Here is a 16,759-nt window from a genome sequence, read left to right on the forward strand (position 1 = left end):
GATATGAGCATGAACAGAAGATGACTGCAGAGCTATTTCTTGTTTCCTAAGTCCACCCACCAGACTCAGCCCGGTGGGAGAATTGGAAATATCACGACAAAACGCTTTTCTTCAACAGTTTCTAAGAGAGCACACAAGCAGAGCCTGAAGGGAGCTCTGCTGCAACCTGCATACACAAAGCAAGGGCTGACTCCTCTGTTATTTAAGCCCAAACCTGTTATTCCTGCTGATCACACTATACCAAACAACTCCATTGGAACCAGCAAAGGAGCTGCGATGGTCTCAGAGAAGGAATGAAGAGAGGGGTGTGGGAAGTGGGAACATCTCCTGTTCGGCCTGCTCACAGAGCTAGAAAAAACGGACCCCGTGAACGAACGCTCCTCCCCACAAACCCAACTAACGACAAAAGCACCCCGTGAGGACATTCGCTATTCCCGCAGCCCGGGTCGGAGCCGTGCAGCCCAGGCTCCACGTTCTCAGAGTGGGACACAGCGATCAGGCCCAAACCGGGCCCTCCTCAGCAACCCCGCGCCCACAGTCCTTCAGCCCAGCCCCAGCCCCGCAGCCGCCGGGCGCACAGCGCACGGGACGGGCCCGGGGGGTCCGGAGCACGCGACGTTCCTCAGGGCCCCGACCTGGGCGTCACGGAACTCCACCACCACATTCTCGCTGCTCCAGCGCGCCGCCATCTTAGGCCGCCCCAGCAACGCCCCGACGCCGGCCTCGGCGGGGCGGGAAAGGGGGAGGGGATACGCACGCGCGCGCCCGCCTCGCGCAAAGGCTGCTGGGATTTGTAGTCCTTTACCGCCCCTCTCCTCGCTCGGCCCCCCAGCCCCCCGGGGAGGTGGCGGGGACTCTGCGCTCACGTCGCGGCGCGCAGCGGGACCCGCCCGGGGGTGCGTGCGAGGCTGGCGGGGCGCGGAGCCGCTCTGCCCGAAGCGGCTGCGTGAGGAGAGGGGAAAAGCCGTGCGGGGCTCCGCGCCGCCTCAGGGCCCGGTGACGAGGCCCCGCGGCAGCCGGCAGCAGCGCAGGGGTTAAGGGCGGCGGGCCGGGGGTGGGGGGGGGGCCGGGGGCGGGAGCATGCGTGTTGCCGGCCTCCATTGTCTCCGGCGCGGCGCCCAGCAGCCAGGCGGCGGTGGCCGGCAGCGAAGCCGGGCCCGGCGCAGCGCGCAGCCCCGCAGCCGCTGAGCCCCGCGGGAGGGGTCCGCCCGCCGCCCCCATGGGCCGCAGCTGATCGCCCGGCAGGAGGGAGCCCCCCGCCCTTCCTCTCGGCCCCCCCTCCGGCTTCGGCGGTCTCGGCGGGCCCGGCGGGGGGAGGATGCCCGGGGCGGGGATGGGTTTTCGCCCGTAGCTCCCCTCGCCCTTCCTTTCCCCCCTCCCCGTCCCTTCCCCCGCTTCCTTCCGCCGCCTCTCGCCGCCCCGCTCGGCCCCGTTCCCCGCGGGGTGGGGGGGGGCTGCGGCTCGGCTCCCTCCGGCCCCGCGCTGCCCATGGGGGGCAAGCAGAGCACGGCCGCCCGCTCGCGGGGCCCTTTCCCGGGGGTGTCGACGGATGACAGCGCCGTGCCGCCGCCGGGGGGGCCGCCCCCCTTCGGCCATTACCGGGCGGGCGGCGGCGGCGCCATGGGGCTGCGCAGCCGCTCCGTCAGCTCGGTGGCCGGCATGGGCATGGACCCCGCGGCCGCCGGAGCCGTCCCCTTCGGGCTGTACGGCCGCGCGGCGGGGGAGGCCGAGCGGGCCCCGGGCGGCGGAGGGCCGGGGACCGACTCCACGTACGCCCATGGCAACGGTTACCAGGAGACAGGAGGCGGTCACCATAGAGACGGGATGCTCTACCTGGGTGCCCGGGCCTCGCTGGCCGATGCGCTGCCCCTGCACATCGCGCCGCGCTGGTTCAGCTCACACAGCGGTGAGTGCCGGAGCCCCGGCCCCTTCCCCTGCCAACCCTTGGTTCTTCCCAGCGATCCCCTTTCCCTGAAATTGCCCAGCCTCTTACTCAGGTTCCCACCTGCCTCGGTTCCCCCTTGCTTTGGCTTCACCCATTTCCTACTAGCCCCAATTTTCCCTGACTTTCCACAGCCCCAGTTCACCCCCCCTTCCCCCTGAATCCCTACAGCTCTGGTTTCCTCTTGTTCTCTGCTTCCCCTCTCTTCCTCCAGCTGCTGCTTCCCCTGTTTTCCCCTAGCTTCTCCCGGTTCCCCCCTTCCACCAATTTTCCTTAGCCCTTTATGTAGGGCTTGCCCCATTTTGCCCCTGCCCCAGTTTCCCCCAGCCTTGGCTTCCTCCCAGTTCCTACTAACCCCAGTTCCCTCCTTCCTTTGTTCCACCCAGCTCAGGCTTCCCCCATTTTTCCCTTATCGATTCCTCTTAGTTTTCCCCAGTTTCTCCTGTCCCTTTTCACATGTCTACCCCCATCTTCTCATTCCCCAAGGCCTTGGTTTTCTCCATTTTCTCCTGGCTCCTTCCCCTGGTTCCTCCCAGTCTCCCCTTCCCATTTTCCTCTGGCCCCTTTCCACAACTCCTTTTTCCCCTGGCCCCTTCCTTTCACTCCACTCAACCTCAGCTTTCCCCAGTTTCCCTTGGCCCCTTTTCCTCACTGCCCCCAGCTTCCCCACTCGTGGCCCTGCTCCCCAGTAAGGGTTATGGGAAGGAGAGCTGTCCTGCTTTGCATTATGTATATGATTCCCTCTCTGTACCTGGAATTGGGGTTGACACCGTGTGGTTGTGTCAAGGTCAAGGCAGGAAACAGTGGTGGGAGGGAGGAGGCTTTCTGCAGGGGATTTGTTCTGGCCCTAGGGATGTGCCGTACTCCCAGCACTTGAAGGAGGAAATGGTCTTGGGGTTGGTATGAGGGTAATGGGGCTCCTCGTGCTGCTTTTGAAACTGTGTGCAGGGGTGTCAAGGAGGGACAGCAGTTTTCATGCCTCAGGTACTGAGAAAAAGGCACTCCAAAATGAGATGAATTTTTCTCCTTTGTTTCACCTGATAAAGGGCCAGGGAGAGGCTGGAGCGGTTTCCTTGTTCCAGCCAGCTGGCACCATTGTGATGCCGAGGAGGAAGCAGAGGAGGAACTGCCTGCCTCATGGGGCTGGGGAGCCAAAGCTGGGGGATCCCACAGGAAACGTGTGGGGTCGAGGGAGGGGTGGGATTGCCCCCTGCTAGCCCCCATGGCTGGACGGTGGTGGGTGTCTCAGTGCCTGGGAAGAGCTGTGTGTGTGAGCAGGGCTGTGTCACTGACCCAGTTCTGGCTGGGCACAGGGAGCAAGGTGGGAGGTCCTCCCCTCCCTCCTGGCTGGAGGGAAGTCATTTCAGGGATGTCTCCTTGCGTTTCCTGGAATAGTGTGGGATTTCTCTCCCACATGGTCCCCTGACACATGACGTGGTCTGGGAATTTCATAATACGTCTTGGGACAGTGCCTCATTTTCAGGAAGGCTTGAAGCTGATGTAGTGGACGAGAGCAAAATGCCAAGCAAGGCTCGTGGGTCCCATTTTCCTGCATCTACCTTGGGCTTTTTCCCCTTGCCCAGGCTCTGGGGGCTGCCTTTCTTGTCTGGAGCATAGCTGTGTGGTGCAGGATGCCCCAGGCCCTGTTGATCCAGAGAAGCTGTCAGCACACTGCAGGGGACTCGAGCCCAAGTGCTCCTGCAAACTTTCTGCTTCCGTGACCTTGTGCTGCTTCTCTCCTTTTAAATGCAGAAGGGGAACCAAGGCACAGCATCCTTTGGGTATTCTGTGAGAGGAGTGGGGCTCTGCCCCCTCCAGCCAAGCTTTGGGCAATCCTGGTGCTGCTGCATGGAGGCTGCACCGCAGGAACACCTCATAGCTGAGCTGTGCGTTGAGGTGGTCGCTCACAGGCTGTGACATTTCAATAGTAGTTCTCAAACTACAATGCCAAGAGGCAAAAAGATGATCGTCAAAATAAGCCAGCTGCAAAATGGAGTGAGCTGTTTGCAGCCGCTGATGTGGATTGGTGTGATGCTGCTCAGTGGAGCCCGGCGCCCTTGGAGAATCACAGTGTGGGCGGTGGGAGCTGCTGCAAGAGCCTTGGGTTTCTCTGGTGCCTTTTTTAGGGCCCTCTGAGAGTGTTTGAGCTGTGCTGAAGCCTGCACGGGCGGCAGCGAGAGCCTTTTGGTCTGTGCCAAAGCCTCTCCTGGTGGTGTTTCTTCCTCGTTGCTAATTAATAGCGAAAGGATGCTTAATTTGGAAAACTTGTTGGAGCTTATGAAACTTCTGTGCTGTTCTGCTTAGTGTAAGAGGTTAATGGATCATCTGGAGACCATAAGGAGATGGGAAGAGGAAAGAGGCCACCTTAGGATAACAGGAATGTTAGCAAACCTTCCATGATTGCTGCAGGGCAGGCTGGCAGCACACGCTCCTTCCCTTCTGCTTCTGTCGACCTGCTCCACTCCATCAGCCCCAGAAAGTGCTTCAGCAGCAGCGTGCCAGAAAATGGAGAGGAGCTTTGATGTTGCTGTGCGTGACGCTCCCTGCTCAGACCAAAGGATGTCTTGAGGGCGGGGATGAGGAGACCCACGGGCACGCCAGGCTGAAGCAGGAGGATGTGTGCCTGGGGAGTGTCTGCCCTGCCTGCTACAGGTACGGGTCTGGAGAGCGGCTCCTGGCCCCGCTGCCTCCCACCTCTGCACAATAACAGGGCTGCAGGTCTGGGTGCTGCTCCCCTCAGCACATGAGGAAGGCTCTCTTGGGTTTGTTCTTCCAGCAGTTTGCTTCTGCACATCCTTTGGATCTCAGCAGGACAGTGAGAAGCCACTGGGGGTAAGGCACTGTTACTGCAACAAAGTGCCTGCACCAGTGGGTCTGTGGGTGGGCTTGGCACCTCCTTGCTCTCTTTATCTGTGCTGCTGGGTCTGTGTCCCTCTGTCCCCCTTTCTGCATGGGACTGCACCTTCCTGGGTGAGCGGATCTCATTTTCTGGTGGGGATTTTCCTATGTGTCCATCATTCAAGTGAGCAAAGTAGCCACTCCAGATCCACCTGAAACCATTCTGGGGTTTCTGTGTCTGCACAGGCTTTTTGTGCCTCACACTGCTGGAAGGTGACAGCAGCTTGTGCAACTTTGGAGTTCTCTCTTGGTTCCTGACCACCCTGTTCCTGCAGCTTTCTGATGGTGAGATCTCAGCAAAGCCCAGGCTGGGAGGAAGAATGCAGAAAAAGGAGATGTGTGGCTCAACACCACTCATCTCCTGGGTTATGTGGATCTCTTAGTACTGCTCTTGTTACTCATCTTCATCAGAGGATCTCGGGGAGTTTGCAGAAGCTGTAAGTAGCTTAAAGTTTATCTGGAAATCCCTCTCATCATCCAAAGCCCTTGAGTGTTTGAAGCTCCAGCAAATCCATATCTCCCTGTCAGCCAGCTAGCCCAGAGAAGTGCCTGGCTCATCCTTCTGTGCAGTGCCACCAGGGGTATCACACCAGCAAAGCAAGCTGTTTGTCCTGGATGCTGGGAGCAAGGGGGTGAGGTCTCCTCTACTAAGTGGGATGTTGCCTTCCAGCTGCACTACGTCCTTTGCCAGGCAGGCCTGCAGCTGTGCATCCAGGAGGAAAGAAGCATTTAACAGTGTTGGATCCAGCCCTGGGGAAAGGGCTTGCTCGCTGGAGGAAGAGCTGAAGATGAATGGATGGATGCCCTGGCATGGGGCATACCTGTGGTGCGTCCGTGCTGGTTGTCTCACCAGTGCTTAACAACTCTAGCTCAGGAGTTCTGTACACCAAAAAAGGAAAGCTTCATTCTGGCTTGCTCATCAGCAAGCTGCTCAAGAGAGGCTGTGCTCAGCTATGGCTTTCCTGCCACCATCTCCTGAAGAAGCGAGCATCGTGCATGCTGCCTTCCACATCTACAGAAACCTGCCATGGCAAACCTGGTTTTGCCCATGGAAATTTCCAGAGGAGGTGCTCCTCGGACCATCTTCCTGTTAGTTTGGTGCTGGTGTCTGCTGGGGAAGCAGTGTGGGAGCAGTCCTGACAGCCCCCCCCAGGCCAGCAGTATTCAGCCGGGAAGTGCTGGGGATGGGACAGCCCAGAATACCAGAAGGCAGGAAATTCAGGCATGGCTTCATTGCACACTAGCAGCCTGGAGATGAGGATAAGTGTGTCACTGTTGGCGTGGTGTGTGAGCAGCCAGCAGTGGTTGTTTCCCCAGCTCTGCATGGAAAGCCCTGTAGTCCCTTGGCTGCCTTGCCTGGGCGCTGCTCGCGGGCTTGGCTGGGTTCATTCTGCTCTAACCCTGCACGTGAATCAGAGCAGGAGAGCTTCATGCCCTCCCTCCTCTGTGTGCGTGCTCTAGAGAATGCAGGAGTGATGCTCGTGCTCCCGGGCTGACCCACTTCCAGCCAGGATTGTCTTCCTGGCCTGTGACGTAACTTTATCCCGTATCGGTCTGTTTTGCTGACACGTTTGTTCCAGCAAACAGCCATGAAGACTTCTCTTGGTTATTCATGTGCTGTTAGGCTTCCTCTCCCTCATTTGTTGGCCAAAGGACCAACTAATGTGGGCATCTTGGATAGGGGAGTGGGCTTGGGGTTGGCAGCTGGCCAGCAGAGCTCTGAGCATCATGTGAGGGTGCTATTAAATGCTGGAAAAAAACACGTGGGGAGGGGTAAAAAAAAAAAAAGTATATATATATATAGTGTTAATATATACATCTTTCTGATGTAATCTGACAAATCAGGTGGCACCACTCTTTGTCTGAGTGAGCTCCCTGCTCCTCACCCTGCTGCTCTGCTCTGCTGAAGCCCCACGTGTGCTGCTGAAAGCCTGCACGTGCATGAATGCGACTGGGCTTTCTCCTGATGCTCTCAAAAATGGAAACCCACGAGAACCGAGGGGCGATTCACACGAGTGAGCATGCCTGCTGCAGATAGAGGCTCTGGGTGCTGCAGGAGCCCTGGGGAGCTGCAGCTGCAGGAAGCTTTGTGCCTGGGGCCTCTCGTGCTGCTGCTGCGTGGCGTTTCCGTGGGCAGAGCCCGGCCACCCGCGTTTCCTGCCTGCGGGGAGGGGAGCATTCCTCTTGCTGAGTTTTAGCCCTGGGTTGGGAGGGAAGTTGAGAGGTGCTGTGGCCTGCTGGGGCTTGGGGCTCTTTGCTCTTTGCTCCTTCCCGTCCTGCCCCTGGAGCTGCTGGGGTGGCTGTGGGGTGGGATGAGTGGGGGAGCTCCAGCCTGCACACGCAGCTGTGGGCCTCTCTCACAGCAGAGGAGTGAGGCCACGTGCTCTGTTCAGTGGCCTTGCAGGGGAGCAGTGGAAAGATTGACCCTTTTGCTGATTTTAGCAGGATTTTCCGAGGGCTGAGCTTCCCATCCGGCGCGCTGAGGCTGTGCTGGTAACAGAGGGACCGTCCCCTACCAGGCAGAGCAGTGGGACCGGGCCAGGCACTGCAGAGCAAGGGATTGAACTGAAGCAGCTTAGCACCATTTCCATCCCTGGCAGGAAGGCCGACGTGATATTTTTAGAGGCCCAGCTGCCTGCAAGGCACGAGGAGGAACGTGGAGTGGGGGCTTTGTAAGGGCTCCTGCCTGTGCCTCCAGCCTGCCTCTCTCCCTGGGGTCTGATACCTCCCCCCCGTGCAACCCACAGCGCTCAGCTGGCGGTAACTGCGTGCCCAGGGTTGGTTTGGATGAGTTTTGCTGTCCTGTGTGTGGTGGGGGAGTGGGGAGCAGCTCTCTGGGGGCTCAGGTTTGCAGCGAATAGGTCCCACATTCCCCACAATCACGTGTTTCTGGCAACTCTGTGGGCTTGAATCCTGGAGAATAGCACTGGAGCCTGTCGTCATAGGGCTTTGGGTGGGTTTTAGAAGCAGACTGTTGAGGGAAAACCTGCCTTTGTTGTGGTGGAGTAGCTCATTTGGGAGCCTTACTCCGCTAGTGATGGAGCAGAAGTCAGAAGTGCTGCAGTGAGAGATCCACCACTCAGACCGTCCATCAGAGGCCTCTGTGCAGCTGTACCTGGGGTGGATGAGGGGAGGCTGCCCCTATCCACATGGCTTTAAATACCCATCTGGAGGGAGACGAAGCTGCCCTTCTGCCTTGGGTGCTGTGGGAGAGTGTTCCGTGGGGCACAGAAGCGGGTGTCCTGGGTGCCGCATGGCAGCTTGAATCCATCACTGCCTCCCAGGGTGATGCCCCACTGGTGGAGCTCACAGTCAGCCCATCTCCTTCACATGTGAAGCATTCTGGAGACAAAAAGCAGTCTCATGAGCTGGCCCTTTGGATGCAGGACTCCTCTGCTTCGCGTTGCAGTTCTGGGGAATGCTAAAATTAGCTGTGTGCTATTCCTTAGGCAGCCTGTTCCCAGCACTGGGGGTGTTCCTGTGGTGGAGCAGGGCTGGCTGGGGGGCAGGGGGACCTGCAAGGTGCTGCCCCCAGCCCCTGCTGGAGGGAGCACAGTGTGGGGTGCGGGAAGGAGATGCCACCGGTGTCATCAGCACTTCAGAAAGTGTGATGGTGGCCACAGAAGGGCTTGTGTGTGTGCTGCCACCCCGCATCTCAGCCGCACAGCAGTTCCCTCATTTCTCCTGTCTGTGCACATCCTCTCCTGGTACGAGGCAGCTCACTTTAGCTGTAAATGTACCTTTGCCCTCCTGAAGCCCCAGCATGGCGTGGCGGTGCTTTTGGCACTGCCTGGGTTAACCGTGGGGCTTTTTCAGTGCTTTTAGGACCCGCTGGAGGCTTCAGAGGTTCCCAGCTCTGCTCTGCCTGGCTCTCTAAAATTAACCATGGAACCTTCCTAAAAATACTCTGAGGGCACCAGCCCCTGGAGAGCCACGGGCTCTGCTTGCTCACGGTTTCTAGAGCGAGCTGTAGGAGAGATGAGGTCACCCAGCAACGCGTGCCTTGCAGCCCTGGAAAGCCCTTGTCTTCCTCAAAGCCTCCTGCAGGATGCCCTGTCCCCAACCCCCCTGCTGACGGGGTGCAGTGGGGTCCCCTGGCATCCAGGCCGGGGTTGGTGCTGAGAGCCCATCGTGCACTGGGGGGGCCTGGGGGCCTCCATTGAGCGTCCTGATGGGAGGAACAGCTGAGCCCTTCCCCTTCTTTTTTTTTTTTTTAAGGTGTGTGGGAGGAGGACGGAAAGGGCTGAGGGAGGAGGAGGGAGAAGGGGGAGCTGAATTTTCCATGAGCAGCTATCTAAGCGTCATCTCCTGCATTGCTCAGGCTGGCGGCTCCGGCTCCAAGCCCCAGCATCCATCTCCATGCCTGGAATGCAGGCGGATGCCCCAGTGCATGACCCACACAGAAACGGCCCCAGACATGTCACCTGGCGATGGGGTGAAGCCCTTTCCCCGTGGCTCACTGTGTCTGCAGCCCAGCCCCTCAGGGTGCCCCTCGCCCACGTTTGGGGCCAGCTGTCCACCTTGGGGACCCTGAGAGCATCGCCTCTCTCTCTGCCAGCTGCTCTCACCATGCCAAGCATTTGTGCCGACAGCTGGGGTGCGGTGCAGCCCCCGCCCTGCAGCCTTCTCATGCTCCACTCCATTCGTGCTGTTTCATGATGCTTTTTGTAGTGTATCCCCCCCCCATCTTGTAAAGTGTAGAGCTAGGAAAGTCCTTGGCCCAGCCAGCGCCGCTCAGGGGCTCACTCCTGGGGTTTGTGCCCTACATTTGGGCAGCACCCCGTGTCCTTGCTGTGGGGTCACGGTGGGAGGGCTGCGTGCCTCTCTTCGCCCTGCTCACACGTCTCAGGGGGTGCTGCTGGATCTGGGACGGCTGTTGAAAATAGCACATCAGCACAGGGCAGGAGGGGGACTGCAGCTTTGCTGCTGCCAGAAATCGAGGTCTCACAGAGATGTGGCCCTTCCCTTCCTTGCTGCAGTTCAGGAACCACTGGGCAGAGCAGCATGGGGGCATCTCAGCTGACCATGGGGTCGGTGCAGGAGGGCCAGGGCTGGCAGTGCCTGGTTCAGCTGGGGGTGGTTGAGCTGGGATGCTATCTGAGCCCTCGCTATAAATACACCGGCAGGGTAAACACTTGGGAGAGGAAAAAATGCTCTTTAAGCCAACGGGCGCTGCTGCCACGAGGTATGAATTGGTCAGGGGTAAATTTAGGCTGGCGATGAGATGGCAGATTGTGATGGGCTCCTGGCTGCGGCCTGTCCAGCTCTGTGCTGCTTTGGGGGCTGGAGAGCAGTCCCTGCTTACCTCTGCCGCTAACGAGGGCTCTGATGAGGGCTCCTCTATGTCACTGAGCTCATTCCCATCAGAGCTACACACTCTCTGTTCCGAAGACCCCAGAACCCCCCAGCCTCATCTTCTCAGTGGCAAACCAGAACTTGATTCATCCTCAGATAATTTGTGTACGTTCCCTTTCTTTCCCGAACGGGCTCTGCATGTATATGAAAAAAAGCTCTTAAGCAGCACTGCAGTCAAACCTGATCTGCTTTTAGAAGCCGGGTCCTTATGTTACCCTCTCTGTCTCTGCAGGCAGGGATTGCTTGGCGTCCTGGTGCCAACCCGTGGCAGTGGCTGCACGCCTCGGGCTACATCTGCTCAGGCTCAGGGCTGGGCATGGAGTGTAGGAGCCCCGGGAACCCACAGCTCTGTTGGGGTTCTGCTCCTGGTCGTGCCCGTTTTGCTGGCAGCGGTGTGCACGGGGTGCTGAGCTGGGTCCCCTTGTTAGGGAGCGCCTCTGAGGAGCTGCAAGGAGGCAAAACCATCAGGTTAACGTGCTTCACAGACGGCTTGTAGTTGCTCTTGAAAGAGAAAGGGGACAGCATCTCAGTGGGCTTAGAGAGGGATGGGGGAGAGGGGTGAAACCGGAGCCCAGAGGGCCCGGTGCAGCTCAGGGTGGTGATGGGGGCCTTTGATATGTGGAATGGCTGCAAACGCCTCCTGTATGGACAGAGCTGGCTGTCGTGGGGGGGACACGTCCCTGGGTGCTGCGTGCTCCTCGCCCTTTAACGCCTGGGAGCAGCTGGGGCCACGTGTGCCGCACCCTGGCTGGCTCCCCTGCCCTCTGCGCAGGGCTGGGGGACAAGTGGCACGCCGGCTGGGTGGCTGTCCCCACTCTGGCCCTGTGGAGCACCCAGCACAGGATGAGCGTGCAGCCGGCAGGCGCGGCCTGGGGGCAGTGGCACCATGCAGGTGGGGGACCCTCCGTGCTCCCCGGGACGCGCGTTGTGCTCTCCTTCCTCCCCCCATGGCTCAGGAGCCGTTCTCTGCTCTCCTTCCAGGTTTCAAGTGCCCCATTTGCTCCAAATCCGTGGCTTCTGACGAGATGGAAATGCACTTTATCATGTGTCTGAGCAAACCTCGCCTCTCCTACAACGGTAAGGGTCCAGGGGGGGCACACGGTGCCGGGACGCTGTGAAAGGCAGGAGGACACAGGCTGGGGCTGCAGCGTGCCAAGAGGGCTGTGCTGCAGCTGCTCCTGTCCCCTCTGCTTTTCCTTGGGACCCTTTGTAGCACAGCCCTGTGTTGCTCACCGCCGTGAGCTGTGCACGGCGGGGCCGTGCTGCCCAAGGGGGAGGGCAGGTGTGGCTCTGGGGACACACATCCTGTGTCTCACTGCTGCCCTCTCCTCCCCTGTAGACGACGTGCTGACCAAGGACGCCGGCGAGTGCGTGATCTGCCTGGAGGAGCTGCTGCAGGGGGACACGATAGCCAGGCTGCCCTGCCTCTGCATTTATCACAAAAGGTATGTGGGCAGGGGGCTGTGGCAGCTGGGTCGGGCAGCCCTGGGTCCGGCCCCGCGTGGCACTCACCTGCCGTCCTCCCTCCAGCTGTATAGATTCCTGGTTTGAAGTGAACAGATCTTGCCCAGAGCATCCTTCTGATTGACCTGCTGGGCATGCTTGCTGACTTGTCTGTAAGGTGAGTCCGCGGTGGGGGGCGAGGGGCTGTGGGCGTGTGAGCTGGCCGTGGTGCTGCGCTGGTGCCGTGCTGACGTGGCCTCGTCTCTCTGCAGGGCACCTTGCTACCTGCCGTACCTCCTCTCCCCGTCCCACCCGCCCCTCCTGGACTTTTGGGCTGATGTTCAATTCCTCAAAGAAGACGAAAAATCACAACGAAAAACCAACCCACCAACCCAGAAAACTTGAACCCACTCGGGACAACGGCGAATATATATATATATTTTTTTTATTTTATTTTAACTTTTATTATTTTTACTTTTCGTCTTTTCATTTCAAGATTGAAAAACAAAACGTAAACCAACAACCAACCGCAACACCGAACCGCGGAAACACCCGGGGGAGACGGGGTGCCCTGCCCTCCCTGCAGCCACCGGGAGGGACCCAGCACCCGGGGAGCTGTCCTCGGCCCGGCCCTGCCATGATGTTTGGCTCTTCTCCCCGCGTGGAGCGGCGCTGGCGGGGACGGCGGCCAAACGGAGTGCGGCACTTCGCGGCACCGGGCTCGCCTGGCGCCCGCGGGCTCTGCTCGGATATTGCACTGACTACGTGGGAATTTCCTCCTCTCTCCCGTCTCCCTTTTGGAGATCTCCAGCTCCTGGAAACGCGTTGATGGGGACTGTGCCCCACGCCGGGAGCGGGGCCGCCGCTCTGCCCCATAGCGGGGTGTGTCTTTCAAGTGTTTACAATGAGAAAAAAAGAAAAAAAAAAGGAAAAAAAATAATAATAATAATTTAAAAAAAAAGAGAGAAAACTGACAAAACCAAGAAAAAAAAAAATATATTCAATGAAGCTTCGTGTTGACTGGCGTGTTCTTCGATTTGAGCTTCCCTGCCCCAGTGATGTTTACAGACTGGTCACTCAGCTATAACCACTCAGAGACTGGACAGCCGCAGCATCCCCGCTCCCCGCCGCTGCCAAAACCTCCCCTCCTTCCCATCGCCCTCGGGCTGAACCCTTTGGGGAGGGGACCCAGGGTCCTCCTTGGGCCCCGCCAGCGGCCGGCAGGTGAGGACCCCCTGTTTTATGGCCGTGCTCCCGTCCCCGTCCCCTCCCGGTGCGGCGGGCGCGTTGTCGTTGGTGAGACCTCCCCTGCCGGTGGCCGTGCCCCCGCGGGAAACGTTTCTGTATTTATATATTAAAAAAAAAAATGGGGGTGGGGGGGAAACGAGTTCAGAGCTTGGGGGAGCTTCCTTCATTAGTCAAGGTGTTTTGATATGGTATTAAAACAATGTTCAATAAAATATTCACTGTTATTTTATTTCACTGGCATTCTTGGTGAAGCGGGGCGGACTGCTGAGGGGGGCACCGGAGCCACCCCCAGGTCCCCAAAAAGGATGAGGACGGGTGGATGCGTGGGCGCTCACAGCACCTTGCCAGGGTTCATCAGGTGGAGGGGGTCCAGCGCGTCCTTGATGCGGCGCATGGCAGCCAGCCCCACGGCGCCCAGCTCCTCACGCAGCAGTGCCCTCTTGCCCAGCCCCACGCCGTGCTCCCCGGTGCAGGTGCCGCCCGCAGCCAGCGCCCGCCTGGGGATGGGGACGTGGCCGTCACCCGTGGGGCCGTCCCCGGAGCCCTGCGCCCGCCCGCTGCCGCAGCCCCACCTGCCCAAGCGCTCGGCGAAGTCGTGCACGCGCTGTGCCTCATCCGGGTCATCAGCGCGGAAGACGAGGATGCAGTGGAAGTTGCCATCGCCCACGTGTCCCACCATGGGGCCTGCGGGGATGGGGCTGAGCGGGGTGCAAGGTGCCTGACGGGGGGTGGCAGTGGTGGTGCTCACCAGTGAGGCCGGAGTCCCGCAGGTCCCGCTGCGTCTCCAGCACGACGTTGGGCAGGCGGGAGATGGGCACGCAGACGTCAGTGGAGTAACCCTGGGTGGGAAGTGTGGGATGTGAGGACGGCAACGGGCACTGGGGTGGGGATGGGGAAGGGACGCGGTGCTGTCAGGGCTCACCTGGCAGCCAGGACGCAGGGCCAGGGCGGCGAACCAGGCGTTGTGCCGTGCAGCCCAGAGCCGCTCACGCTCCTCCGGTGCCCACGCCCAGGCCAGGACAGAGCCACCGTGCAGCTGCACCAGCTCCTCTGCGGCGGTGGGAGACAGTGGGTGGGTGGTGGGGGCCACAGCGGCTGCCCGGCACCATCCCACACCCATGGCCCCACTGTGCACCCACCGTGGGCACACCTCCCCAGGCCAGATCTCCCCCTTCCCCATCCGTGTCCCTACCTGCCTGCTGCTGCTGCTCAGCCAGGCCGCGCTGGGAGCCGTGCAGCTCCAGAAAGAGCATGGCCACCTCGGGCAGATCCAGGTGGCTGTAGCGGCTGCAGGCGCCCGCCATCACCTCATCCAGGAGCTCTGCTGGGAGGAGGCAGCTGGGGACACTGCTGAGGCTGTCCTGTTCCCAACCCCATCCCAAAGCCATACTCCTCCCCATCCATGTGACATCCCCAGCCCATTCCTGTCGGTGTAACCATCCTTATCCTGTGTCCCATTCGCGTTCCTGCTGCCTTCTTGTTCTGTACTCCTTTCTGTCTCATCCAGATCTCACCTACATCCCCATTCCCCTTCATGTCCCAGTCCCACGCCTATCCCCAGTGCACAGAATCATAGTTGGTGTACAAAGGGACCTTAAGGGTCATCTGCTCCCAGTCCCTGCAGTGAGCAGGGACACCCACAGCTCCATCAGTGCTCACAGCCCCGTTCCCTGACCTCGGCTGTCTGCAGGGCTGGGGCAGCACCACCTCTCTGGGCATCCTATGCCTCACCATCCTCAGTGTAAAAATCTTCCTTATGTCCAATCTAAATCTGCCCTCTTTTAGTTTGAACCATTTCCCCTTGTCCTACCCTACTAGTGTCCCCTTCTTCCAGCCCTTTTAGATACTGAAAGGCAGCAGTCGTGTCTCCCCATCCCTGTTCTCATCCCTCCTGGTAGCACCCACCGATGCGTGCCACGGGCATGGCCACCTGCAGCACCTGCACGGTGCAGCTCACAGCGTCCCGCACGCTGGGGAAGGTGCATGCAGCAGCAACCACGGCCTCAGGCAGTGGGTGCAGGCGCAGCGTCGCCTGCGTCAGGAAGCCCAGGGTGCCCTCGGACCCCACAAACAGGGAGGTCAGGTCGTAGCCGGCCGCGCTCTTCCTGCGCAGGGAGAGGTGAGCGGGCACCGGGCGGCCCCGTCCCGTTGCCCCATGACGCGTGTCCCCGTACCTGGCGCTGCGCCCGGGCCCGGCGGTGTGCAGCACGCTGCCGTCCGGCAGCACCACACGCAGGTTGAGCACGTTGGGCCTCATGGTGCCGTAGCGCACGGCGTTGGTGCCCGAGGCGCCCGTGGCTGCCATGCCGCATAGCGAGGCGTCCGCTCCGGGGTCTGCGATGGGGACGGGGGACCCAGCGTGCCCAGGGGTCAGCGGCACCGCCAGCACATGGCACCCCTGGGGCTGGGAACCCCTGGGATGCCACCAGCCCCATCCCATGCCCACCTCTGTCACGCTGCCTCAGAACTCCCAGTGCGCCCAGCAGCCCGGAGCCGCCCAGCCCTGCCAGCGCTCCTTGTCTCCTTGCACCCCTGACCCCATGGACACCTCCATCCACCCTTGTGCTCCCAACACCCTTGGCCACACGGGAAACCCCAGTGCTCCCCATCAGCCCCAGCCCCCCCAATGCTCCCATGGCCCTTTGGGCAACCCCAATGCCCACAATAAACAAAGATCCCCAGCAGCCCCAGCCACCCCAGTCCTCCCAGAGCTCCAAGACCTTCCCAGCAAACCCATTGCTCCCAGTGCCCTTGTCCCTGTGATATGGCCTCCCTGTGCTCCCAGTCCTCCCAGTGCTCCCAGCACCATAGTCTCCAGGGGAAGCTCCTGCATCCCTGTGCACCCAGTGCATCCCAGTGCACCCAGTGCTCCCAGTACCCTTGGCTCCATGGAATATCCCAGTGCTCCCTGCACCCCTGTACACAGACAACCACAGCGCTCCATGTCCCCCCCCACACCCCTCCTCCATCCCATTGTTCTCAGCACTCCCGGTGCTCCCAGCACCCCCAAACCCCTCAGCCCAGCCCCAAGCATCACTCCGTGCTGCCCGGCACCCCCAGTACCGACGGGAAACCAGAGCCCCGTGCCACGCAGATGGGCATTGAGGGCCTTGCGGGTGACGCCGGGCTCCACTGCCACCGAGAAGTCCTCAACGCTCAGCTCCGAGATGGCGGCCATGCGGCTCAGGTTGAAGCAGACACCGCCCTGGCACGGCATGGCACGGCATGGCACGGCATGGCACGGCATGGCACGGCATGGCACGGCACGGCACGGGCAGCGGGGTGGTGTGGGGCTGGGAGGGCCATGTACCTGCACGGCGTTGACGCCGCCCTCCAGGCCGGTGCCGGTGCCGTAGGGCAGCATGGGCACGCGGTGCTGGTGGCAGAGGGCCACCATCTCCTGCAGCTGCTCCACATCGTGGGGCCACACCACGGCGTCGGGGGGTGCACACCTGCTGGGGGGCACCGCACTCATCGTCGGCCCCATGGGGCAGCACGACCCCGCTGGGACCCCCGTCCCCACCTGTGCATGGACTCGTCGTGCCCGTGCTGCTGCCGCACCGCCGCCGACACCGAGACGTTGGGGTCCCCTGCCACGGCACGCAGGGCCTGCAGCAGGACGGGGGGCAGCGGGGGCTGCGGGACGGGGGGGGGTCCGGTCAGCACGTGGCTGGAGTGGGTCTGCATGCCAGGGGACTCCACGCAGCCCCGTCCCACCCACCTGGCTGCAGCACCCACGCCGCCCCACGGCCCCCGCCAACCGCAGCGTGCACCGCAGGGCCATGTTGGGACCTGGAGCTGCGCCCAGGGCTGCGCCTGACCCCGTGCTCCCCAGTCCCCTCCCGCCCGGCGTTAAGGAGGCTCCAGACGCTG

General features: G+C 60.9%; 3 protein-coding genes across 9 annotated transcripts in view; 1 reads left to right on the forward strand and 2 right to left on the reverse strand.

Moving 5' to 3' along the window:
• WDR59 (WD repeat domain 59) overlaps positions 1–710 on the reverse strand; it is a 48,449-nt gene extending 47,739 nt beyond the window's left edge. For all 5 annotated transcript variants that reach the window (XR_010622007.1, XR_010622008.1, XM_065733455.1 and 2 more), the window contains exon 1: positions 636–710. Coding sequence is in view for 3 of the 5 variants with exons in the window: in XM_065733455.1 (XP_065589527.1) it covers positions 636–689 (54 nt within the window). In the remaining 2 variants the exon portion in view is untranslated. The remainder of the gene's footprint in view (positions 1–635) is intronic.
• A 420-nt stretch (positions 711–1,130) lies between these two features.
• On the forward strand, positions 1,131–13,110 carry ZNRF1 (zinc and ring finger 1). 2 transcript variants are annotated; one of them, XM_065733480.1, is made up of 5 exons: positions 1,131–1,906; positions 11,177–11,272; positions 11,535–11,640; positions 11,726–11,816; positions 12,135–13,110. In XM_065733480.1, exons 1-4 carry the CDS (start codon positions 1,489–1,491, stop codon positions 11,781–11,783), a joined length of 678 nt encoding a protein of 225 aa, XP_065589552.1. In that variant the 5' UTR covers positions 1,131–1,488; the 3' UTR covers positions 11,784–11,816; positions 12,135–13,110. The 2 variants fall into 2 exon arrangements, with proteins under 2 accessions (XP_065589552.1, XP_065589551.1); XM_065733479.1 differs by lacking the exon at positions 12,135–13,110 and adding an exon at positions 11,911–12,055 and having other exon boundaries at positions 1,134–1,906.
• Positions 12,983–16,670, reverse strand: LDHD (lactate dehydrogenase D). 2 transcript variants are annotated; one of them, XM_065733470.1, is made up of 11 exons: positions 16,608–16,670; positions 16,410–16,522; positions 16,197–16,338; positions 15,950–16,091; positions 15,061–15,220; positions 14,792–14,991; positions 14,079–14,207; positions 13,809–13,936; positions 13,635–13,725; positions 13,459–13,570; positions 12,983–13,383 (listed from the first exon to the last, which is right to left on the reverse strand). In XM_065733470.1, the coding sequence occupies exons 1-11, from the start codon at positions 16,668–16,670 to the stop codon at positions 13,218–13,220; spliced, it is 1,446 nt and encodes a 481-aa protein (XP_065589542.1). In that variant the 3' UTR covers positions 12,983–13,217. The 2 variants fall into 2 exon arrangements, with proteins under 2 accessions (XP_065589542.1, XP_065589541.1); XM_065733469.1 differs by having other exon boundaries at positions 14,792–15,220.
• Positions 16,671–16,759: the final 89 nt, after the last annotated feature.

The sequence above is a fragment of the Cyrtonyx montezumae genome, unplaced genomic scaffold (assembly GCF_038088225.1).
Source record: "Cyrtonyx montezumae isolate F1298 unplaced genomic scaffold, pur_monq_1.0 scaffold_17, whole genome shotgun sequence".
Taxonomy (NCBI): Eukaryota; Metazoa; Chordata; class Aves; order Galliformes; family Odontophoridae; genus Cyrtonyx; species Cyrtonyx montezumae.